General features: G+C 40.1%; 1 protein-coding gene across 1 annotated transcript; it reads right to left on the bottom strand.

Moving 5' to 3' along the window:
• Positions 1-1501: 1501 nt before the first annotated feature.
• Nufip2 (nuclear FMR1 interacting protein 2) lies at positions 1502-26267 on the bottom strand. The gene is made up of 4 exons (XM_032914116.1): positions 25897-26267; positions 18873-20585; positions 6393-6425; positions 1502-2848 (listed from the first exon to the last, which is right to left on the bottom strand). The coding sequence occupies exons 1-4, from the start codon at positions 26171-26173 to the stop codon at positions 2796-2798; spliced, it is 2076 nt and encodes a 691-aa protein (XP_032770007.1). The 5' UTR covers positions 26174-26267; the 3' UTR covers positions 1502-2795.
• Positions 26268-26907: the final 640 nt, after the last annotated feature.

The raw sequence follows: 26907 nt of genomic DNA, 5'->3' as shown, positions 1-26907 counted from the left end.
ATATACCTCTAACCACATTATCAAGAAAATTTCAGTGGAGAAATCAAAGTGAAATGTTGCATTGTCTCATTTAGAGGAAGTGAGATTCTCAACCCTTGGACAGAGAAAGGGTACATTCTCTTTAGCTTCTCTGCACAGCAGCCTGAAAGTTATGGAAAAGAATTATGAAAGTGAAGGCCTTTAAAGGTACTAAGTATTACTTCTAAGTTAAAATCCCAATTCAGGAAACTGGATTTTTTTTTTTTCATTTTAAGTATGTTCATTCAACCTTGTATGCCATAAACCTAGGAAGTATTTTTTTGTTCTTTTGTTTTTGTGATTTGTGCAACAGACCAACTTTAAAATTCCAGGCAAGCAAAACGGACACTTAAAAAAAGTGGGGTAAGGATTCAGCCCTAAGGCGACAAGTGGTCACACAAGGCAATTAAACACACGGCAGAACTTTAAAACCTATAAAACAAACTGGAGCCTCGTTTTTCTTTAATCAAAATTTTTTTAACTTTTTTTGAAAATTTTTTAAAAATTAAAAAAAAAAAGGAACACAAAACACAGACTTTTCAGTTCAGTATGTGGCGTGTTGCATTTTCCAGTTTGCTCAGTGCTTTAAAGCTCAAGGATGCCTCACTGATGTACAGGGGCCTGAAGCATCCTAGCTTTTGGCAGGCAGGCAGGAGACTCAACCAAAAAAAAAAAAGGAAAAGAAAAAAAAAATCAAAATAGGAACAAAGCTACTAAATGCAGGGCACATCTGTAAACATATTATACATTTGAAAATTACAATATCAGTAAAAGTGATACAGTTTACAGGTGAAATGAAACTATCTGAAACTGGCCTACCACAAGTTTCTGAACCTGGACTGATACAATAAGTTATTATATATTATGTATAAAAAGTTTTGTTTACATCAAGTGGAATTGGCAATCCATGCTTATACTTTAAAAAAAAAAAAATCTAAGTAGGGCAGAAATCCAGACTAAAAAGTATTTTTCTCTGCAGTAAATCAAATAGGTTCTTTCATGAACATTTGTTAAAAACCTGAAATAATTAACAAAACCAGAAAATCCATCCATACTACAATCACTCAAAACTGGACATTTCTTATAAAACAAGAATAAAAAGTAACTACTTTGTCCCCACCCCCAACCCCCTCAAAGTGTCCAGGGGATCCAGTTTGCCTTTGTTAGACGACTGCAACTCTGTAAATGCCCTGCTAGTTTAACTTGCATTTGACATACATGGATACATTAATTTCTCTGTTGTGTGTGATATGATGCTACATCAGGCCAGAACTTGTAATTATGCCACTAACTCACCCAGTCTTAAATTGGACCCTTAGTTCTCGTTCTCTCTCTCTCTCTCTCTCACACACATCTACTTTCTCACACTCTCCACTCACTCACACACACACACACACACACACACACACACACACACACACACACACGTTTTAGCATGCTATACACAAGCCGCAGCACAACAGGATGGTAATGCGATGATAAGACAGGGCTAATGCCTCTTTCTGCCCCAAATTTTCAGAATTTCACATTATTAAAAAACAAAAACAAAACCCAAACAAACAAACAAACAAAAAACCCAAGCCCAATCTTGCTCTAATGATAAAATATATTAAGATATAATTAGAAATATGTAAGCTGAGAAGTAGAATTTGCCTGAAAACACACCTTCTACATATATAAGCAGTGTTTATTACCTCCTCACTGGCTAAAAAAAGACGGTTTTCATGAATTTTTTTTCCTTTTTAGATTTTGCTGAGAAACTGAAATTAAAAGAATTTACAGAAAGGTACATAAGTTTCTCTTAAATGGTTGATGAAAAACAAGAAGAGTACGCACTTAGTGTTAGTGACAGAGAGCAAGTCTGAGCACCTACAGCAGAAAAGCAGAATATATTTTTGCTCCCAGTTACACAATTACAATGGGTAATTATCAGCCAATTACTCGTTCTGCAACTTTTCCTTGAATGACACTCTTAGATTCTTCAGCTGTTAAAAGTCAAACATGTAACCAAAGTAAGTTAACTATGTACCCACAAACTATTCCAGGATTGTAAAACTTCAATGCCCTCCCCCTGTCCCCACCCCACAAAAAATAAAAGGAAAGGAACTATTTCCCCAACACCCCAGAGGCTGCACAACTCTTGGCAAGACATGCAAATCATTGGATTAAAAAACAAAACAAAACAAAACAAAAAACAAACAACAAAAAACACCCCTGCAAACTTCAAGGCATTTATCCAGCATTCTCGCAGGGCTCAAAATAAAACTAAAAGATCAAGGGCGGAGTAGGGGAAAATGTTGAATCATTCTGGGTTCCCCGTGATTAGTGTATCACTTTAGTCACAGAACAAGGTACAGATACCTAGAAATAAGTGGATTTGCCTTTCCAGTGGGTCATTTGTTGCCCAAGTAGATGACAGCAGGAACTTTAGAACCACGCTTGTTAAGTCTGTATTCATTAATCACTTGCATTCACACTTAAAAACAAAAACTAACAAAATAATAAAGAAAAAGACTATTCGGTACCGGAGATTAAATAACCATGTGTAGTCTCTTGAAATAAATTTGATTCCTTAAGAAGTCTAATTACTCTCAGTTGCCTTTTTTTAAATAACTATATATATATATATGTATATATATATATTTGTATATATTATCCTGTGATTCTACTTATGGTTCCTCTGCTGCGTTGAAGATCTAGGAGCATGAAAGCCTTGTGTCCCACATGAACGGTGGCTCTAATGCTGCACAAAGGTTACAAATAGGCAGTCTGGTCCTTCATTGATCTGGACTATCCATGGCTTCATTGTAAGTGATTATCCTTTTGGGATCTAGAGGCAAAGTGAAAAAGTAAACTAATTAAACAAATTCAAAACAAATCCTTCAATTAGCCCAGAAACAAATCCCAAGCAATCATTTAAATTGAAGACACTTCTGATTAAAATAAATTTAAAAGCCATTTTCTTTTTGGTATTATCCAAGTGTGATCTAGTTTCTCAACCCAAAATGTGGCCATTCAGCATTCCCAATAAATTCCCAACAATAATGTCCTCTAACACCCAGTAAGGGCTTCAACCTCTAGAGACTAACCATGTTTAAGTTCATTTCAAAAGGAGTTTTCCTTACAATTCACTTGATTACAAAAGTAGCAAATATAAAAGCAAGGAGAAAGAAGCTCAAGTCATAAAACAATTTAATAGAGAAATTCTTGGGCTTATTTTGTTTAGTAAGGAATTTTTTCTTTTTTTTAAAGTTCTGATCCAGGCTGGACTCAAAACTTGCTATGGTAGCTGACCTTGACTGAACTCCTGTGCCAGGTGCTACATGTGTTCTCACGCCCTAGCCTAAAGTCTAAATTTATTTTAACTACAGTGGGATGGTTGGCAAGGAATGGCTGGCTCAAATAAAATCTAACACCAAATATTTCATGGTAATAATCAACAACATCACACAATAACTAGCTTACTCCTAATCACTCAATTACTCTTTATTCCCCACAATATTATCTCTATCTTCAGCAAACATAAATGTAGGACCCAAGATACAGAGCACATGCCTAGAATATAAAAGGCAAACTTTGTCCAGTCATAGTTTGTGCTCCCTTCTGGAGATAATTACAATTTTATTTTATATTTACATTTATATTTACTTATGTTTGGCTATGTTCATGCGTATGACAGACATGGCACATACAAAGGGCAAGGGACAACAACTTTTTGGAGAATTCTCTTCTGACCACCTTGATTGATATGGGTTTTGGAAGTTAAATTCTCATTTTCAAGTTTTGCAGTAGGCACCTTTACCTGCTAAAAAGTATCTAACCAGTAAAGATGATGAGGATTATAGCCTCGCTAGCCTTGATCTCAGAAAACAGCCCGTCTCTACCGGGATTAAAGGTGTGTGACACTAAACACAGTATCAGTAGAGACAGTATTTTTTGTTCTACATTATTTCCAAGAAGTGCTGGGGTTGTTGCAATATATAGTCCAGGTTGGCTATTAACTTTAAAAAGTTAGTATGCTTTAGTAAACAGGAAAACCAGGAAGCCAGGTGGTGGAGGAGCACATGTTTAATTCCAACACTTTGGGAGGCAGAGGCAGGTGGATCTCTGAGTTCAATAACAGCTTGGTCTACATAGTAAGTTTCAAGACAGCCAAAACCTACACAAAGATAAAAGAGTAATTTCCTCATATGCATAAGGTCTTAGATTCTTCCATCCCTCAAGATGAGCATGCAAACCTTCCAATCATTACTTAACAGAAAGGAAGAGATCCAACAACAACACTTAAGTTCTCAAGCTATCCCAGTTTAAGAATTAACCTAGGGGTTGGGGATTTAGCTCAGTGGTAGAGCGCTTGCCTAGGAAGCGCAAGGCCCTGGGTTGGTCCCCAGCTCCAGAAAAAAAAAAAAAAAAAAAAAAAGAATTATTAACCTAGCTTAAACCAGATAGTGGTAGCTCACACTTTAAATCCCAACTGAGGCAGGCCAACCTGGTCTATTGATGGAATTCCAGGACAGCCACAACTACAGAGAAACCTGTCTCAAGAAAAAGCAAATCAAAACCACAAAGAAGGGGTTGGGGATTTAGCTCAGTGGTAGAGCGCTTGCCTAGCAAACACAAGGCCCTAGGTTCTGCCCCAAGAACCAAAAAAAAAAAAAAAAAAAAAAAAAAAAAAAAAAAAAAAAAAAAACAAAAAAAAAAAAAAAAAAAAAAACACACAAAGAATTGACCTGGCTCACTTAACAAGACAATACAAAAATATCGTTTCTAGAACTCCAAAGACAACCTGCCATGAAGACAATGCTCTTACAGTCACTAACCATTTTACAATGTTGCATTTCTCAATTTGGTGGATCAAGTTTGCAGAACTCATTTTGTAGTCTCTTTGATTTGAAATGTATAAAGAAGCAATTCTTAAGTGTTTGCTAATTATCTTTAAGCCCTGGCTGTACTAAACAAAAAACTTGATCCTTGGCTATCAACCTACAAACCACAACAACTAGCAATGATAACCTTAAGGATGTAACAGTGGCACACATACCTTGACATAACTAACAAGTCTGTAATGAGACTTAAGACCCACTCAACAAAAGGGAAATCATTCCTGGTACTGGAAACCTATCCAAATACCTATGGCTAGTAAAATCATGGATCTTGGGTGTGTGTGTGTGTGTGTGTGTGTGTGTGTGTGTGTGTATAAAATCACCACTTTACTAATCCAGCATAACCCTAACTATACTCTATATTTGTTCCTATATGGACAAGTGAAGTGTAGCTCTCCCCCACATAAAAGAAACTTCTTTGTAACACACAAAGACCATTAGAGAAATCCTCTCCTAGTAATGTCAGAAGCTATACACAGTAAGTCTCACCAACATGACTGCATAGATATGAGCTAAATAAACAAGGAAGACAATAAACATACTGAAGTGAATGAGCAAGTCCAGGTACTTCAATGCAACACAGAGAACTACAGGCAATGAAATAACACATGAGAACTGACAAAGTCTTCCCCAGAAAAGCACGCAATTGTTTATCTAGTACCAAATGGTCAGCCTTGAAAACATACACATACATATTCCACTATACAAACCGAACAGGTTTATGTAATTAGGAACTTGAGAGCAATCAAAGACAACATGTAAATTGTATACCCAGTCCTACTTTTTCAATCTTGGGTTATGGGAGGAAAAGTGAATCTGCTATTCTTATTTCCAAACACCATTCCAGAGAACATACAGTCTAGATGTTTCTGTATATTATCCTAAAATAGGAAAATATTTTAGTCCTTAGGGTATCCTTTTGTTTACTATACAAACAGGCAGAATGGTTAGACATTTATATTGATTTCCTCAAAAACATTTGTATTTGGAAGACACAGGAAGGCACTTGGGCTGTACTGGGGATCATACCCAAGGCCTTTTGTGTATTAACCATGAGCTCTACCACTAAGTATAAAATAAAACCCTTCACGCCTCTACAGCCATAGTAGCACATGCCTAACCCCGGCACTTGGAAGGCAGAAGCACTTGGATTTATGTAAATTCAAGGCCACCCAGATCTACACAAAACCTTTTTAGAAAAGAAAACCCCAAAACTAAACTATTTTGAAAGGCAGAGTTTCCATTTTCCCTGCAAAACTATAGCCCATGATAGCCTTAAATTTCAAGCTCTGGCTTTCAAAGAGATAGGATTACAGGTCATTCTTTAGCAGTCTTGGTACGGCAACTATCTTTTCTTTTGACAAGTTGTTAATTTAATACAAAATATAAAGCCTGTTCATTCGTATAGGTCAGAATTCCAATTATTCTCACTAAAACAAATGTCACTATTTTTTATTAGTATTAACATTTCAAGTAGCAAACCATTCTTACCTTGCTTCTGCAAATTCCATATAGATTCCATTTCTGTAAGAGAAAAAAATTATTTTAATGAACGCTGTACAAAACTCTGCTTTTATTCCTTATAATATTGCTATGCTTTACTCCCTTACATCTGAAAGACCTAGACTGACTACTGCTGGGATAAAGGTAGAGCTGACTGATAATAGTATGCAACACAAGGGACTAAAAGTTTGAAATAACTTTTAAGCAGCATCTAGGCTATGTACATGCTTACTATTTAAAAAAAAAAAAAAATGGGCTGGCAGGATTGCCTCCTACCAAGCCTAATGTCAAGTTTAATTTCTAAGACCTTCATGGTAGAAGAATGCTGGCTGCTCATTGAGCTCCACACACATGCACACACACTAAAAGCCAATTATGTGAAAATGACAAGATTCTGTGTTTACAAATAGCAAAGATATGCGAAAGTCTGCACATATTAAATGTTATTTCTCACCTATTACCCCACTACATAAAGCTTTACAGTGGACATTTAAATGAGTAAGACCATACATAGCTTATAATACTTATAATATAAAACCCTAAGAGTTAGTCCCTAAAAATAGAGATGAAAACTATTGGGAAAAAGGAATGAAAAACAGAATAGTACTTTTCTAATAATGCCCATACCAAAAAAGTTAATTTGCACTCTAGAACTGGACCTTCTAACCACTCCACTTACTATTTACTACATATAGTTTGTTTATATAGGACTTGTTAGAGCACAAAAATGAGAAATTTCTTCTTTGTGTAGCCCTAGGTTTTCCGGACTTTATAGACCAGGGTAGCCTTGAACTAGTCTCCCAATAGAGGCATGCATAAACACACTCAAAAAATGCTAAGTTTCTTTTTAATGAAATTTATTTTTAAATTAAGTACTGAGGCAGTGTTTCACTATGTAGCTCTGAGGGGCCTCTAAGTTGACACATTCAAACTAGCCTCGAACTCAAGACAGCCTTTGCTTCCTGAGTGTCAGTAGTAAAGCCATGTTTATCTGTAGACAGGGTTTACCTCTAAACCCCAGGATGTCACTAACATGTCATGTTATACACCTCTGAACTTCAGACAACCCTCTCAGTCTCCCAAGAGCTGACACTACAAATTTAAGCCACTACACCAGTCTTCCTTGTCAATTTTATAAAACAACTGTAACCTTATACCCAACTTCCAAAGTCTGCAGATCCCCAAAGGTTATTTTCACGTTTATTTTGAATAGATTGATAATTTACTTTATAAATACAAGAGGAAGACCTTTGCATTTCTCTACCTGGGATATTTTTAGTGTTTATGGTGTGCTTTTTTTTTTTTTTTTTTTTGGGGGTCCTTTGTGTAACCCAGACTGTTCTAAACTCTGTAGAACAGGCAGGATTCAAACAAGAGATCCATCTAACTCTGCCTCCCAAGAGCTAGGATTAAAGGCGAGTATCTTCTTTCTACTTAGTTACCAGAAAAATAAAGCCTACTACCTACAAATTAGTGCCATATTAATTCATCTAGCTGAACATGGTTCTAAGTCAACAATGAGCTGTCATTTTAAAAAAGATTTACTTAACTATTTAATGTATTTGAGTACTTTTTAACTCACTCCAGAAGAGGGCATTTGGATTCCATTATAGATGGTTGTGAGGCACCATGAGGTTGCAGAGAACTGAACCTCTGGAAGAGCAGTCAGTGCTATTAACTGATAAAGCCATCTCTACAGCCCAGAAAAGTCTATTTCACTAGGATATTCATCTGTTCCTTCTCTCCCCCTCTTTCTCCCTCTCTTTTAACTTTTTCATCCCCCCCCCCCCCACCCCGAGCTGGCGACCGAACCCAGGGCCCTAGCAAGCGCTCTACCACTGAGCTAAATCCCCAACCCTTATCTTTAGTTTTTGAGACAGGGTTTCTCTGTGTAGCCTCTGGCAGTACTTACTGGTCTCTGTAGACCAGACTGGCTCCAACTCCTGCTTCTGCATGCATCAAACAAGTACAAAGTAATTTGGAGTGTCAGGAATTTAACAGTTGAGTACTCCATAGCTTGCTTTCAAAATTTATTTAATTTTTAATTATATGTATGCCTGCAGGTCTTCAAGACCTCAGACAAGGGTGCCATCAATTGCATGCTACAAAAGCCATCTCTCTACCTGTGGCTTTCGGCATAACCATTATCCTTTGAGCAGTGCTCTTTTTTCTGAATAAGAGACAGTCACCTTCTTAGTCATTTCTCTAGGGAGTCTTCATTCTTTTCTCTTAATGGCAAGCGTACTATTTATTTAGAAGCCAAAATCTGAGTGGGCCTTATCTGTGTTCATAGCTATTAGATGGAAGCCATTCTCTATCCATTCTCTCATTCGATGTTGAGACATGTAGCTTGGACTACAAGACGACTTTGAACCTCTGCCCCTATCTCCCAAGTGGTGGGATTACAGGCATTTATCATCAAGCAGGCCGATAATCATATTCTACAATTATAGTGAATTTTTATAGTTTATCATTAGAAATCTGACCACTTTACTTTAAAGCCTTTTATTGTCCCTATACATGTATTTTCCCCCATTGTTCTTATTCTTTTCTTTTTTCTGCATTGGGGATTAAACATGAATCTTTTGTATATTAGGCAAGATATATATATATATATATTCCTCCTTTTATTTGTATCCAGACATATTCTGAATGAATTACCTAGGTGACCCTTGAGTTTGTAATCCACTGCCTTAGCCTCTCAAACAGATTGAAGTACATACAGGCCTGTACTACCTACTACCATACCAGGCCCTGCATTTTTGTCTGCCTAATTTTGACCTGGCTCCAGTTCTTGCAAGTCTGAGTTATAATGTAACTAACTGCTGGTCTGGAATTGGTAATTTCCCAAATCCACACAAAATTCAACAATCACATTCACATTAAAAAATAAAAACAAGGGCTCAAAAGATGGCTCAGTGGTTAAGAGCACCCGACTACTCTTCCAGAGGTCCTGAGTTCAATTCCCAGCAACCACATGGTGGCTCACAACCATCTGTTGTGATCTCTGTAAAGAGATCCAATGCCCTCTTCTGGTGTGTCTGAAGACAGCTACAGTGTACTTATATATAATAAATGAATAAATCTTTAAAAAAAAAAATAAAAACACGGACGGATTGAATGGCTTGGCACTGGCTGCTCTTCCAGAGGTCCCAAATTCAATTCCCAGCACCCACATAGCAGCTCACAACTGTAAGTCTAGTTCCACTGGATCTGATACCTCTTATGGCCTCCATAGATCCCTATATGCACAAGTATACATATACATAAACAAAACTTTTTAAAAGACCATCAGGTGTGGTGGCACTCAGGAGGCAGGCAGGTGGATCTCTGAGTTTTAGGCCAGCCTGGTCTAAAGACCAAGGCAACAAACATAGCAAGACCCTTTCTGCAAACAAACAAGCAAGATTCCATCCATCAAAATCCAGTTTAAATGTTCCATAATACAGGCTGTTGTATTTATTCTTCTATACTGGAAATCATCTTATCTCTACTAAAATTCTCCATTTATTTGTAGCCTCCTGACATTTAGAATCTTGTATTACATGCTTGTGCTTTTTTCCTTCACCTATGGGTATTTGAAGAAGAGGTCTCTTGTATTGCAAGCTGGCCTCATACTCTATGTATAGGATTCAGTTCTTCTACTTCCTAAATGCAGTTATATGCCTATATCACTAATACTTTGATTATGTGGTGCTAAGTAATTCTACCAACTGAAATATATTCTTAGCCTCTACAAAGAAAAGCTTCTTCCTGATAAGTAGTTCTCTCTCATAAATAAGCCAAGTACTTTAGTCTACGGTAGGTACTTCAAGAGAAAATGAAGAACTACACTTTCAAATTAGTGCTATACTCCTTCGCAGTAAAGAAATTGTGTCGGGGGAGTGGATAAAGCTGAGGATAGATTTTAGACCTTCTAAATCAAAGTTTCTAATTGAAGAAAACAACTAGAACTACACCAAATGTGTATGTATCAGAGAGGAGAATTTTTCGAAAGGCCAAAACTAAAACCAGAGAACCAAACTATCTATGCTAATAACCTGCTATAAACTGCACTCAGTTTGTCTGAAATATATTTTTATACTAGTAGCTTCTCCATCTACAGAAAAGACATTGGTTTTGGGTGATTAAAAAATCAGACACTCTAAACTAGCTGGCACACAGATCTTAAACCCACTAATACTGCTATCATTTTAACATTGTATTTTTCACTGCAATTTCTAATACACTAAAATATTTAATCACTGGACTTTTAAGAAAATTCAGGGGGTTGGGGATTTAGCTCAGTGGTAGAAGCCCTGGGTTGGGTCCCCAGCTTGTGGGGGAATTCAGAAACTTGCTGCCTGAGCCTATAGACCTGAGCCTGACACCTGGGACCTATTCCTACTAGGTTCATCCTTCCATGATAAATGTCAAAATGTCATTCTTAACTGATTTTAGCTAAAGGATACCTTTCAAAGCTATCTCACTTTTACTGTAACTGAGTGTAAACTCTTTCATCTCAACTTTTTGTGGCACTGGACTTTGAATACTCACCCCTCATGACAGAAGTCAACTGTTCTTTTGCTGAATTATTATCTATACCCAGTTCTCCCTCTTTTTACCTTTTTGTAAGATTTTTATTTTGTATAGCTGTGTACCTAGTATCTGAGGAAAACAGAAAAGGCATTAGATCCTATCCATGCTGGTACTGGTGTTAAGACACATGTGGATGCTCTGAGGAGCAGATGGTTGGTTCTATTCCATGTTACTTAGACTAGCCTCAAAATTTTTTCATCTTAAATTTGGAATTATTTTGACTCAGCCTCAGCAGTAGCTGGGATCCCAAGACCTGTGTCAAAAGGCCCAAATTTCTATGACTGTTGTCTTAATGCACTGTTTATTTTGTATGTGGGTATATATATGCAACTTGTACAAAAAGATCGCAAGGGACCCACAGGAGTAGGTCCTCTCCATCTACCACGTGGGTCCCACAGATAGAACTTCAAAAACCCTACATTGGTTTTTGAAGCAAGGTTTCACAAAGCTCAGACTGTGAACTCCTGAAACTGTTGTTTCCAAAATACTGGTAAAGGCCCGAATTACTACACATAGTCTATTTTTTAATATTGCAAAATACTAGCATTTTTAATGTTTGAGTGCAAGAGCAACTCAATTTTAAAGTTAGCTTTTTGACCAAATAGGCAACTCCAATCTCCTTTACAAACTTGACTTTAAAAACATATCCAGAATATAGAAATAACCACTAAACAACTAAAAAACAAAAAGCCAGGCATTACATAGGCCTTTATAATCCCAGGGGTTTTGAAGGCAGAGACAAATGGATCTCCTAGTCTACATAGTGAGTTTCAAGACAGCCAGAGCTAATAATGAGTAGGCTGTCCCCAAAAGGGGTAGTGGCTGGAGTGTCAAATACTAAGACTTTTTTTGCAAAGGCACACAAATGGTTAATAAACAAATGAAAAGATGTTAAATTATCAATCATCAGAAAAGTATAAATAAACTGGACAGGGAAGATAGCTTCACAGTTAAGAACACTGGCTACTTTTCAAGAGGACCTAGATTCAATTCCCTGCACTCATATGGTGTCTCAGAACTTTGTGTAACTCCAGTCTCCCAGTGTCTCTTCTGGCCTGCATTGAGTACCAGGCACACATATGACATACAGATGTAGGCAAACAATTTATCACATAAGGATAATTTTTTTAAAAAGTATAAATTATAAGATACTACCCACCTGTCATAACCAATGTGGTGGCTACTATTAAACAGAAACTGAGGGTTTGGGGATTTAGCTCAGTGGTAGAGCGCTTGCCTAGGAAGCGCAAGGCCCTGGGTTCGGTCCCCAGCTCCGGGGGCAGAAACTGAGGGCTGGAGAGATGGCTCAGTGGTTAAGAGCACTGACTGCTCTTCCAGAGGTCCTGAGTTTAATTCCCAGCAACCACATGGTGGCTCACAACCATCTGTAATGAGATCTGATGCCCTCTTCCGGTGTGTCTGAAGTGTACTCATATACATAAAATAAATAAATAAATAAATCTTTAAACAGAAATTGAGCTTACCAAGTTGTGAAGCTATCCAAACCCTTGTGTACTCTTAGTAGTACAATGTAAAACTGCTGTGAAAAACAGTACAATATTTCTCAAAAACATAAGAATGGAACACAGTCTTGAAAAGCTATTTCTATATCCATGCTCAGGGTGGTATCATAATAGCTAAAATGTAGAAGTAGTAAAACAAGTGTCCATTACAGATATAGAAGAATGGAGAAATACAACACACACATTCCCAGTTTTAAAAAGAAATGAAGGCTATACCTTCCTAACATGGTTATGGTCCTGATTTTAATCCCCAGAAGAGAAGAAACAGGTTGATTCAACTCTACTGTAATATTAAAACATGGTAACTAAAGCCTCAGAATTTTTTTAAGTTAAGGAGAAATGAGCTGGGGCAGGGATTGTGATGCATGAAAAAGAAGCAGTTGGTTCTTTAGGCTAGCCTATCTTGTCTCAAAAACAAAACTCCAAGAGACATTATCATTACTTTAGTATGCATAAAGAAAAAGGACCTACTCTTCGCTTGTTAATTGACACTGCTCTATCATGGTACACAAAGATAAAATTTGTGGTGTGAGGAAATGGAAGAGCTTATTATCCATGCACACTAAGCAAACATTCTACCACTAAGTTCTATACCCAACCAAGTCTTATTTTTCTACCTTCTTCAATAGATCTTATATATATATCTGAAAATATTCTTTCTTTTCTTTTTCCTTTTTTTTGGAGCTGGGGAACGAACCCAGGGCCTTGTGCTTGCTAGGCAAGCGCTCTACCACTGAGCTAAATACCCAACCCTGAAAATATTCTTGAAGTCTAATTAAACTCCTGATCTTGCTTCTCCTCTGAAAGCTAGGATTGCAGGCTTACACCTACCAAGCTGGGTTTTCAGTTTAATAGTCATTCAATGATTTTTTTTCTTTCTTTTTTTTTTTTTTTCTTTTTTTCGGAGCTGGGGACCGAACCCAGGGCCTTGCCCTTCCTAGGCAAGTGCTCTACCACTGAGCTAAATCCCCAACCCCTTTTTATTCTTTTTTGAGAGGGGGTCTCTTTACATGGCTCTAGCTGTCCTGGAACTTGATATGTAAATCAGGCTGCTAAAATGCTAAAATTATGTCACAGCACACCAGGCTAATAGTCATTTCTTGAACAAAGTCCATGGCACAATATACACATATGAAGAGAAAAATGCCAACTGGACTATAAATCCTGTGTGACCCTTAATGCTTTAATCTGTCATTTTATCTTTAATTGCAATGAGCTTCTTATATTAAAAAAAAATCAGGGGGTTGGGATTTAGCTCAGTAGAGGTGGCCTAGCCTAGCGAGCGCAAGGCCCTGGGTTCATCCCCAGCTCCAAAAAAAAAAAAAAAAAAAAAGTAAAGGGGAAAAAAAAAAAAAAACCGGCAACACAAGAAAACAACCTTCTTTTAACTCCCAAAAACAATTTAATGAAATTTGGAAAAATACCTAAAAACCTGTAAAAAAAAAAAAAGGAAAAAAAAAAAACTTAAAAAAAAAAAAAAAGTAAAATCAGCAGTTCCGTAAGTTATCAATAAAACCTAAAATATGCACCCTCCCTACTGAAATGACACACCCTTCTACCTATTACTAAATTATATTGTGAATGGCCTATTTTTGAAGCTAGAAGAAATGCACAGAACTTCCAATTCTAAGCCTAACTTAAACTTAGTAAATTACTACTCAACACTGAAAAGACCAGAACCCTTAATTATATAAACAGGTACTCTTGATAGTCCAGTTAAGCTCAAATGATTCTCCTTTTGAAGTAAAAACAAAAACCAAAAAAAAAAAACAAAAAAAACCAAGACTTAATACTTGCTGCTCTTCCAAAGGGGTGAACTTTGGTTATCAGATCCCACAAAAAACAGTTCACAACTATTGTAACTCCCTATTTTCAAAATACTGATTCAAAACAAATACAAATACAAAAAATCAGTAAGTCAATGAACCACTGATGAACCAACCAATATCAAGTAGTAATTCAAAGAACCTGCCCTCCTGGAACCAAAATGAACGATTATCTGATTAGCTGCTCAGTTCTGTTTTATTAGGCAAAACAATACCTGTTTGGTCACTTATTAATGCTCAAAATTGCAAAATTCAAATTGATGTACTACTTTACTAAATTCATTGTAGTAACTGCAACCATGCAAAATGGTATTTAGTTTATCTGTATCACTTCTACACTAGAAAGAGGAAAAAAAAGAGGTTGTGGAACACACCTTTAATCTCAGCAGAGGTTATCTCTTGGGTGTCTGGACAGCTAAGGCTACACAGAGAAGAAACCCTGTCTCTCAAGGGGAAAACAAAAACAACACAAAGCTGGGAGAAGTGACACATATAAAGGTCACATACAATCCTCACTCAGGAGGCAGAGGCAGGCCAATCTCTGAAGCCAACCAGGACAACAAAAGCCAAAGCTACAGAAAGAGACCCCACTCCTTTTTAAGAAAGAAAAAACATCAGCTAGAATGATGACTCAGGTCTTAACAATCCTTTAATCCTAGAGTTGGGAGACAAGAGACACATGGATCTGTGACACCAGCCTTGGTCAACAGTGAGATACTCTCAAAATGAACTCCAGCAATAAAAAAAAGGAATTTTTTTGTAGGTCTAGTCTAAGCAATATGAAATCTCCCTGGCTCTAAGAAACAAAAATCTACACAAAAAGCCACCAACTAACCACCTTCGGAAACAAGATCATCTCAACGTCTTCTTCCTAATTATCACAAACTACAAGACACTGTGATTTTCTGTAATAGGCCCTAGAGAGCAGATGACACAGAAAATGACACCAAAACCACCCAACTCTCCTCACAGAATTTAGCATATATAATTAAACACACCTTAAGAACCTAATAAGCATTTCTCTTCTGCTCTACTTTCAGCCTCTAAACTTTTATTTCCAAGGAGACCTGGAGAAGAGTCAAAATAATCTACCTGTCAAGACTCCTAAAACCAGTAGCTATGGTAGTATATGCTTTTAAACAAAAACTTTGAAGAAACTTAAGTCAACCTCAGCCACCCCTTTCTCACCCCCTATCTTCTACAAGTTATACCTTGTAGCCCTAGCTGTCCTTAAATGGCTATGTTGACAAAGTTGGCCTGGAATTCAAATCAGTCTTCTTTCTGGAATTAAGAGTGTATCATCAAGGCCCTGGGTTTGGTCCCCAGCTCCGAAAAAAAGAAAAAAAAAGTGTATCATAACACCTAACTCCCTATTTTTTTTTAAAAGGAGGAAACAAAATACATAAAAAATAAATAAAAAGTACATGTATATAAAAGTACATGTCTTTCAGTTTACAGATCAAGAAAGGCAAACTACTGGGAGAAGTCCCAAGGTCCTACCCTTAGATGAAGTGCTTCAGGAAATTAATGGACTGTGAGAAGAATTAAGTCTTTGCTAGGAAAGTACCCCGATCCCAAACAGCCATCCCTAAACATTTAAGATTTAAGCATGCTACATTCTCATGTGTGTCTAAGTATATATGAGTAAAAATAATAAAGAGGTTGTGAATTGGGGACACAGCATTATGAGTCCCCAAAGGAGAGTGATGTGAAAATACTGTCACAGTACTGTGTATGAAAGTATCTTTTTTTTTTTTTTTTTTGGTTTTTTTTTTTGTAGCTGGGGACCGAACCCAGGGCCTTGCCCTTCCTAGGCAAGCGCCCTACCACTGAGCTAAATCCCCAACCCCTTTTTTTTAATTTATAAAAGGCTAACCTCTTAGTATGGCTCAGCAGTTAGGTGCACCTTCTACTCTTGCAGTGGAACCCAAATTAGATTCCCAGAATCAACATTGAACAGTTTGCAACTGCCTGTAATTTCACCTCCAGAATACCCAATATCTCCTTAGCACCCAAAAGTTTGTGTCAGTGGTTAAGAATACTTGTGATCTTCCAAGTTTGGTTCCCAGCACCTGCATGGTGGCTCATAGCCATCTGTAACTACAGGCACTGGTGTGGTGGGAACAGAAAAGCAGACCAAAAATGTAAACACATAAAAAAGAAAGTCGGGGGCTAGAGAGATGGATCAGTGGTTAAGAGCACTGACTGCTCTTCCAGAGGTCCTGAGTTCAAATCCCAGCAACCACGTGGTGGCTCACAACCATCTGTAATGAGATCTTATGCCCTCTTCTGGTGTGTCTGAAGTCAGCTACAGTGTATATAATAAATAAGTTTTTAATTAAAAAAAAAAAAAAAGTCAGGCTGGGAAGATGGCAGTGGTTAAAAGCACGGACTATTCTTTCAGAGGTCCTGAGTTCAAATCCCAGCAAGCACATGGTGGCTCACAACCGTCTGTAATGAGGTCAGATGCTCTCTTCTGATGTGTCTGTCTGAGGACAGCTACAGTGTACTTATATATAATAAATAAATCTTAAGTCACAAACAACTTTGTTATTCTATAAGGCAAGTTTATTCTAGAGAAAAAAAAATTCTTCATCCCTATAATCTGATGGGCTCTCTTTCCTACAGATGAAAAGTCACTCCAAAATAAACCAGTATTTAATTTAAAAGTAGCATACACCTTTAATCCTAGCACTAAGAAAGCAGAGATAGACATGTATTTGAGTTCAAGGCCAGCCTAGTCAGCACAGGTAGTTCCAGGATAGGGAAGACTACATAGTTTCTAAAAACAAATTAGCATGTGCAGTAGGCAATAGATGTTTATACCCAAGGAGTAGAAATGACATAAAGGATGCAAACAAAAATTGTTTTCTTTTAGTGTCGTGGAGGATGGCCTTCAATCCCAGCACTCAATAGGCAGAGGCAGGTGGGTCTGAGTTCTAGGCCAGCTTGGTCTACAAACTCAGTTCCTGGATAGACAGGTTTATACAGAATTCCTCCCCTCAAAGTTATGCATTCAGCAAGTTTTCATTTTTCTTTAATTATCCAGGTGAGGGATCTGCAATGGCAAATTGAATGTCAGAGGACCACCTCTGGGAACCAGGAATTGGAACTCAACTCAACTCAGGTCTAAGGCTTGGAAGCTGGTGCCTTTGCCTACTAAAAGCTATCTCTACAAGTCCCAAAAAATTCTGTTGGTCGAGTTAGGATTACTTTAGGTGGGGGTTATGGGTTTGTGATTTTTTTTTTTAAGACAGGCTTTTCTCTGTGTAACCCTAGCTATCCTACAACTTTCTCTGTAGACCATATTGTCCTCAACTCAGAAATCCTGCCTCTGCCTCCCAAGTGCTGATAGATTGCACCACCATTGCATGGTATGTCAGAAAAGTTCTTAATTCCCTGCCTGGCATGTATTTAAGAGCAAGGCTCAAGCCTTAGTAGTTAGGGAACAAAACTTGGAGGAACACTACTGCCCAATTCATTATAAGCAATTAAAACCATGAAATGCTTTGCTAATAGAGTATACACTTTAAGAAACAAGAGAGGGCTGGAGAGATGGCTCAGTGGTTAAGAGCACCCGACTGCTCTTCCAGAGGTCATGAGTTCAATTCCCAGCAACCACATGGTGGCCCACAACCATCTGTAAAGAGATCCGATTCCCTCTTCTGGTATATCTGAAGACAGCTACAGTGTACTTATATAAATAAATGAATAAATCTAAAAAAAAAAAAGAAAAAAGAAACAAGAGAGGGTGGCCAAATTTGGTGGCATACACAGGCAATCCCAGCAGCACCTGTAGAGGATCAGAATTTCAAGCAGATTTGGCTTATAAAACCTTGGGCTCTATCACTTAAAAAAAAAAAAAGCTGTGGGGCTGGAAAGAATGGCTCAGTGGTAAGAGCACTGACTGCTCCTCCAGAGGTTCTGAGTTCAATTCCCAGCAACCACATGGTGGCTCACAACCATCTGTAATGGGATCCGGTGCCCTCTTTCTGGTATGTCTGAAGACAGCGACAGTGTATTCATATAAATAAAAAATTAAAAAAAAATAATTAAAAAAAAAAAACAAAACAACCTGTGAGACCCTATATAAAATAAGATTATCAGGGTTGGGGATTTAGCTCAGTGGTAGAGGGCTTGCCTAGCAAGCGCAAGGCCCTGGGTTCGGTCCCCAGCTCCGAAAAAAAGAAAAAAGAAAAAAAAAAAAAAAGATTATCTTTAAAGCAACATGAAACCCCTCTATTTAATTATGTGACCAATTATGCCTTTCTTGATCATTTTATGTTGGAAAATTACATTCCTCTAATTCCTTTAATATGATTTCCAAAAATCTCAAATTAACTGATGATACTAATTCTTACCCAGGTATTCACAATATAGAGTATCAAATATCGTGTGTCTACACACACACACACACACACACACACACACACACACACACACACACACACACACACACACACACACACACACACACACACACAGAGAGGGGAGGAGTTATCAGCCCATTGAATCTTTGAAAAGAAACAAGTAAGAGTTACCTTTAGTGTGATATACAATAGCAGCCCTCAGGTCAAAAGAACCCCAGCTATCATTCCTTTCTAGGCCTCTCTGGTATCTCTGTTCTTTGGCGGAGCCTAACAAAGTGTTCGTAGGAGAGGCCAGAGGATTTTGATTTTCTATTTCGTAGTCCTTTGAGAGAAACACTAAAGCACCTTGACTACTGGTGTCTGCTTTTTGCAGGTCACCTATATGACTGGGTTCCAAGGATAAGGCTCCACTCTCAGTAGTCCCAGGTTTTAGAATGTTACCCAGAACTTGAGGACTAGTCCGTTTTTCCAGCTCATAAGCCTTGGGAAACACAGGATGCTCAGTTCCTGAGGGAATTATTTCAGCACCCTGTGAAACCAAAGTGGCAGGATATTCTCCTTGAAATGTCACTTCCATCACTTTATGATCTGATGACTTTCCAATAACAGTCTCTGGGCCAGCACTGGGTTCATTTATAAACGATAAACCCCACTGATTCTGAAATATATCTCCCAGGTTTTGCTGATCTGTCTGAGAGGGCAGATCTACTTGTGCACTTAACAGCACTGTTTGCATATTTGAAGGGTAGATAAAAAGGCTAGACTTAATTTGTTCAACAGCTGCTGAACTCAGACTCATGTCCTGAAGAACTGAATCAGTCCCAGTAGAGATGGGTGTTAAAGTATTAGCAGCAGTAGTTAGCAGTGGCTGACCCGCAGATGGATACACACTTCCATCAGTTCCTGCTAAAACAGGCCCATTAGAAAAACTGGCAGAAGTAACAGATTTCAGAGCTGACATGGGGACCTGGGATAACCGACTTGAGGATTGGGTCTGAGTTTCCCCAGTAGATGATGATGATGAAGATGAAGATGGTGACACAGAGGAGTTCTGTACAGTTTTGTTGAGGTTTTCCTTAACTTTGCTTGCATAACTTATTTTAGGAACTATTTTTGCACTGCTATTGTCCACTGGAAAAACTGGGGGTGGTTTAAACAAGGTCCACGAGTCCTCTTTGGAGGCAGCAGCTGAGGCATGCTTTCCTTTAGGCCGATCATCAAACTTTTTGCTACTCAGACCAGGTTTAATATCTGAACTTTTACGAATTATGTCACCCATAGCAGGTTTTCCACGACTTGTTCCTCCAGGTCCAGTTTCGTATTTCCAAATAGGCTTCGAACCATCTACTCGAGTTCCCTTTTGTTCACTGTAGTCAGGCTTTAAAGTTTCAAGTCCCTGTTTTAATGCTGGGACACTAGTCTCTTGCATTATTTTGTCCTGCACTAAATTAAGGTTTTCACAACCCTTGGCACTGTTGCGCCTAGCTTTCCTTTTTTTAGGAGTGGTATATCCACTCTCAGATCCACTCCCATCATTATCTGCTCCTTTGCTCATATAACCATTAGTAATATAGCCTGAATTATTTGTTATAACACCATTTGGAATTGCTATAGTGTCGGTCTTATCTACAGCCTGGGTCTCTCCAGATTTATTTTCATAAGACTTCCCATTCTTTTTGTCCATACTGTTTTTCTGAATAAAATTCTTGGTTTTAATTCCTGCTTTTCCAAAGGTGCTGGTCTTTACAGTCTGCTTCAGGCTCGTGTCTACAACTTGCTGGTTGCCATTGAGGACCCTGGAAATAGGGTTGGTAGCTTCATCAGAACTGAGGTTCTTTAAAGATATTTCTCTTTCTCCAGCATTACCATTTATTTCACCATAGCCTATAGAAGGAAAACAAAAACAAACAAAACACATACATTTAAATCACAGCAATACTGAACAACTTTATTGAACCCCAAATACCAAGTAAGCTGTATGTAGGGTTTGTATCTCGTCTCTTGTCAGCCCATTTTACAAATTTTATGACACAGAGTTCATTGCCAGTCGGAGGCAGACCTAGGACACAACTCACATGAGGTCCATCTACTGGGCCAGTAGCCAAAATCAACTAGAAAGATCAGGACCTTTCAAGCAGCAAGCCATAATATTACTCCAAACTATCTAAACAGAACAAACCTTATGTATTACAGCAATGAGGTTGTTATAACAAGTGAAGCAAAATGATTGTTGCATGTTTGAAGCCACCCTGGGTGGGTGGGACAAGGATAGAACCTTGTCCCAAACACACACTATTTAAACAAACCAGTGCTACTTCAGATACAATTGTAAAAGGAAAATAAAAATAAGGCTTTGGCCTTTGCCTCCCTTGCATGACCACTGAATTCAATCCCTACCCAGTACTACTTACTGCCCCTCCCTCCCTTCTCCCAAAGAGGAAATTGAGGGCTGTGAGTGAGTAGTTGCCAATGTCTATCAGACAAAGCCATAAGGCCTGTGGACTTCCAAATATAACTCCACATAAGAGTATACCATAACACATGAAACAAAAATATGTAAAACATTTTTAACTCTTTTATTAAGACTCATTCTCTTACTTTCCCTTACTTTTGGCGTCTATTTGAATTAAAGGACCAGGAGAGAAAAAGTTAACATCCAGGTCAGAGTAGCAGAACTAGAAATCTGTCTACAACCCAGTTTTCTACCCCCCTGCAACACTTTCACGCTCACAAAACTACAATGAAATGCAACTAAAATTCCAAAGCAGGCAAGTTTTTGAATATAGACTTCACTCCATGCAGCTAAGGTTTTGTCTGTTTTTTGAAATCAAGTTTTTCTGTGTAATCCTGACTGTTCTGGAAATCACTGTCACTGAGCTCAGAGATCCACCTGCCTCTGCCTCCCAATGCTGGGACTAAAGGCATGAGCAACCACTGCCCAATTTACAGTTAATTCTTACTAGAAGTGATTTACTGGGTCAATCACAACTTCCTGCTCACTAATGGGGACTAGCTATCAATCGTTTTAAGATCTTTGGGAAATCCTCAATCAAACAACAAATATATTTTCTTCTGTATGAACTTCCAGAAAATAAGAAAATGTAGTTGAACAAAAGCAAACTACAGACAATACTTTTGCTTTCTGACATGGGATTTCTGTGTAGCCCTAGCCATCCTAGAACTCACTCTGAGATTTGCCTGCCTCTGCCTCCCAATACTGGGAGTAAAGGTGTACACAGCCACTGTCCTGCATTAGAAATACACAATGGCATGTATCAAGTTCAAGGTACAACCCTTACTTAGGAAAACTAAATTCCTTATTTCCAGCATTGTATTACCATTTTTCATTTTCTAAAAACTATGATAGCCAATCAATCAAACTTCCTGTGTTGCTTTGAGCTGAGCTCAAGATCTTGTCATACTAGGAAGGTCTTCTACCAATAAGCTCTATCTCCAGGTCACAAATAAAAAAATTTCACGGAGCTGAGGTGGTGGGACATGCTTTCGATCCTAGCACTGAAGAAAATCTGAGTTTGAAGCCAGCCAGGGCAAAGACCCTGTCTCAAGTGTTATTTTTTTTTTTTCCTCAGAGAGAGGCTAACTATAAGACAAAAACAGTATATGTAGTTCTGTATTCGATAATGTTTTTTTTTTTTTTTTTTTTTTTTTTTTTTTTTTTATTATTAACTTGAATATTTCTTATATACATTTCGAGTGTTATTCCCTTTCCGGTTTCGGGCAAACATCCCCCCCCCTCCCCTTCCTTATGGGTGTTCCCTCCCCACCCTCCCCTATTGCCGCCTCCCCCCCAACTGTCTAGTTCACTGGGGGTTCAGTCTTAGCAGGACCCAGGGCTTCCCCTTCCACTGGTGCTCTTACTAGGATATTCATTGCTACCTATGAGGTCAGAGTCCAGGGTCAGTCCATGTATATTCTTTAGGTAGTGGCTTAGTCCCTGGAAGCTCTGGTTGCTTGGCAGATAATGTTTTCTTTTTAAAAAAAAAAAATGCAGAATGTTAAGCCAGGTCTAGTGATATGTACCCCTGCAATTTTGTCTCAAACAAAAAAAAATTAGGGGGGAGAGACCCAAACCAATAGATTTGCCTGAACCAAAGGCAGCCAAGAGAACTACTTTACCATTTAATAAGCTAAGCAATATCTGTTTCTTCTGACTCATTAATCATAATTTTATATATTTAAACTAAAGGTGGGCAATGTTACATGCAATGATAAAAACTGAAGTCCAAAAAAGTTGAACCACAACACAAAATTTTAAGTAAACTGCAACAATTCTACCTAAGTTTGTTTACTAGTAACTTAAATACCAGAAATAAATCATGGGGGAAAAAAGCTCAGGTAGCAAATGGTGGCCCACATTAATTCCAGCTTCCTAGGAGAATGAGGCACCAGAATTACAAATTAAAATGTAGCTCAGTGGTATATAGCTCCTACCTGCTATACACCAAGGGTCCTAGGTTCAATTCTAAGTTTACAAAATGCAACCTACTAGGCAGCTTTTAAAAGTGTTAATGACGGGGTTGGGGATTTAGCTCAGCGGTAGAGCGCTTGCCTAGGAAGCGCAAGGCCCTGGGTTCGGTCCCCAGCTCCGAAAAAAAAGAAAAAAAAAAAAAAAGTGTTAATGACAAAAATAAATAAATCTCACTTCTGAATAAATACATAGTTGTCTCCCTGTGGCCTTGGTATGCAGAAAGTCTAAAAAGCATCTTTTAAAGCTTAGATATTTAAGAAAAATGTGAAGATAGTAGTTATAACAGAAAGCAAAGAATTCCTGTGTCTTTACTATTTGGGGCTGCCATGATAACTCCACTTCAAATGGACTCAGTAAAACTTGAGTCCCAATAAATCTAGCTTTTGGATTTGACATTGCAATTACTCAACATGTTTGGTCTCCTATGCCCTTACTTCTGGATACAGAAAACCAGTTTCACTTAAGTTTGGGAGTAATGGTTCATAAAAACCCATTACATTATGTACCTAACATTTTCTAGATTTCTTAGCACTGTATAAAATGACCAAACTACACATGGAAAAGCCACTCAGCCCAACTAATATTCTTCATCCCAATTTAAGACATTTTGAGGTCGGCCACCTTCAATGAATGGTTCAAGGTCTTCATCTCTATGGAGTGAGGAATCCGATGGGGAATACACAAACCTTGTAAAAGATAAATTCTAAATCTTTGAACAGTTCCATTTGGCAACCTTGACACTTTCTCACCTTCTGAAAAACCAAAACCAATGCAGTTACATAATTCCTAAGTTTCTAGGCTGCTGTAAATCCTTACAATTAAACATTTCTGCTCTATCATCAGTCCCTACCACCTTATAAAAGAAAATCTGATATCCATCCAGGTGTCTTCAAATAACTTACGGTCTACACTAAGTTTTTCACCAGTAACTACTTGTATTATATGATAGGCTAAGTTTAACATTTTTCTAAGCATTCCCTTTTCAGTTAAAAAAAAAAAGCACTTTAATGTGCTTATATATAAACTTTGATGCTTATTTTTTAAATATTTCAAGACTCCACGTTTAATATGTTAAATAACATTCAGTTTGGGGATAGAAGTCGGCTTTAAAATGCACCAAAAACACCTCTCATTTTAACCAAAAAGGTCTTGTCCATGGTAAGGGATTAGTGACAACCGCATGGACAAGTCACTTCCTTCCAGTTCATCGTTAAGAAACAGGGAACCCAAAACTGCCCGTGTGTACATCCAATCGAACATCTGATTAATCCCTCCTACAAAGTCACTAACCCAGCTCACAAGTTTAGTAGGTGTTGAGTGGAAAAACGAATGGAGTAAGGTTTGAGAGGTTGCCGGGCCCCCCCACCCTCCTTGGGTAGGAAATGCGCTGCTATAAAGAAAAAGGCCTAAGTGAAAAAGCCTCTGAGGCGGAGTCGTGAGCGAACCTGGCAGGAGATGAGATTCCTGTGGCAGAGAAACTCGTGACCCGGGAGCTTGGTTCCCGCTGTGTACCCCACCAGGCCTCAGGCACCGCCTCTACCCAAAATGAATCCCCTCGCCCCTCGCAGGCCGGCGGAACGCTGCGGCCGCCGCCCGGGCCTCCTTCCCCCTCTAGCTCCTCTTCGAGGCCCGCTCCCTCCCGGCCGCCCGCGCCTCCCGCCGCACCCGGGAGCGGGAAACGCGGCCGTCGGCGCGCGGGTCCACGGTGCAGGCCGCTCCCCTCGTGGCCGCTTCCCTCCCCCACCCCAACCGCCCCCGCCCCTCACCCCAGGGACCCGCCCGGGGCCGCGCGGCCGCCACCGGGTTACACAACCCGGAGCGGGGCGGGGGGGAGGGGCGGCGGGCGGCGGCCGCCCGCAGTGCGGGGGACCCGAAGAGGGCTGCACAGGGTCCCGGGGCAGCGGTGCCAGCGTGCCGTGTGGCCTTCCGCACCCTTCCCCCTCCGCTCCTCAGCCGGCCGGAGTCGGTGACAGGAATCGGCTTCCAACATGGCGGACAGGAAGCGGCCCCGCGAGGAGAAGAGAACATTCCAGCCTCGCCGGCTCCGAGGCGAGCGGGCCAGGGGCGCCGGCCTCTGGAGGAGCCTCGCGGACAGACAGCGGGGTCCAGAGCCCAAGATGGGCATTTAGGGGTAGAAATGACCCGAGGGACGATGGGGTCCCGGCCTACCCCCCCCAGGACAGCAAACCCCAAGGCCACAGGTGGGCTTGGGGTGGCGGGTGAGGGAGGACGCTTCCTCAACTCAGCCCTCAGCCCCGCTCCTCGCCGCCTGCAAGCGGGTCTCGCGACACCACCCGAACCGGAATTCACTAGGCCTGGATTACAGACACCTCAAGGGATTTTTTTTTTTTTTTAGGGCAGATGAGTTTCACCCCTTCTTAGGGCCCCCACATTCAGGCAACTCCAGGGCCGCACTAGAGGGAAAAATAAGGCTGGACTTCCAAGGCCGACCGTACAGGTCTGCCTCCGGCCGGGGCGGGGGCTGAGGAAGGTCACGCTGGCCTGACTGGGCCTCTCCCATGCTAAAGGGAAGGAGAGGGCGCTGCAATCCCCACCTCGCGGCCCGCGCCCGGGAAGAATAGAAGGGGGCATCCCCGGCCCGGCGGGACGCACACCCCGACCGGGTCCGCGCTTTTCACATCTAGCCCCACCCCCATCCCTTCCCCCCAACCCAGTCCCCTTCCCCCACCGCCCTCCCTCTCAGACCTGTTTTCTTCTTCGGCGTTTCCTGGTGCTGCTGGAGGGTGTGTTTCTGCTCATGTTTCAGCGGCTTGGGCTGGGCCTTGGGGCTGCCCTCGGCTCCATGCTGCAGGTATTGGTGAGGCTGCTGGTGATGGTGGTGGTGGTGGTGGTTGTGGCTGTGGTTGTAGAAATAATAATGGTGGTGGTGGTGCGACTGCTGTTGCTGCTGCTGGGGGTGATGGTGCGGATGGTGGTGGCTGTGATGGTGCTGAGGCTGTGGCTGGCCGGGCTTCTCCTCCATTGAAAGCGACTGGGACTCCCTGGCTGAGGCTGCGGGCTGCTGCACCGTCAGGATCTGAGACTGCTTCTCCGCGCTCGCTCAGTATATCTGAGCGCGTCTCGCCAGCGCACTGGTTAAGCGAGCGGATCTGCGAGATTGGCAGCCGCGCTCCAGCAATCAGGAGCCACGCTGCGCGTCAAGCCCCGCCCCTAGCCCAAATCCTCTTCCCTTCCCCTTCGCCACCGCCGCCTGGCCAACGCCACTTACCCTATGCAACCTCACAGGGCCGGGCCTTCAACGTCAGCATTATGGCTCTCTCTTCTATCGCTTTCTCTCCTTCACCACGCAGTTAGCGAACAGCACTTTCTACACTCCTCACAGCGAGCAAGCTGATGTCGAGTGTAGCAGATTCCACTGAGGATTCTACTGGCGCTAGGAGCCATCTGTTGGTTTTGCACCTCCTAGAATGTGTTGGGGTGTGTGTGTGTGTGTGTGTGTAATTCTTTTCCGGGTAGTCGAGGGGGAGGGAGGCGGGGGGGGGTCTCAATTTCCTTAACCCTTAAACCACGAAAGGGGCAATACAAAAAAAGAGGAAATAAATACATTTTTAAGAATACAAGAGCCTCACAACTCGATAGATCGTTTTGTATTCTGGATTCATTTTGCTTTGTATTCATATGCTAATCTCTTCCTTTCCACGGAGGGATTATAGGGTTCCACAATAGGGTATCTGTGTAATTTTCTAAAAGGGCACA

The sequence above is a fragment of the Rattus rattus genome, chromosome 9 (genome assembly GCF_011064425.1).
Source record: "Rattus rattus isolate New Zealand chromosome 9, Rrattus_CSIRO_v1, whole genome shotgun sequence".
Taxonomy (NCBI): domain Eukaryota; kingdom Metazoa; phylum Chordata; class Mammalia; order Rodentia; family Muridae; genus Rattus; species Rattus rattus.
The sequence above is the reverse complement of the archived record's forward strand: the minus strand, read 5'-3'. Positions and strand labels throughout refer to the sequence as shown.

What these genes read in the sequence shown, in the direction of transcription:
- Nufip2 (XM_032914116.1), bottom strand. Translation starts at nt 26,173, where the DNA reads ATGGAGGAGAAGCCCGGCCAGCCACAGCCTCAGCACCATCACAGCCAC. An exon ending in AACGCCGAAGAAGAAAACAG is followed by an intron (nt 20,586 to 25,896) that starts GTCTGAGAGGGA and finishes TTCCTTCTATAG; the next exon opens with GCTATGGTGAAATAAATGGT. An exon ending in ATGGAATTTGCAGAAGCAAG is followed by an intron (nt 2,849 to 6,392) that starts GTAAGAATGGTT and finishes CTTTGCCTCTAG; the next exon opens with ATCCCAAAAGGATAATCACT.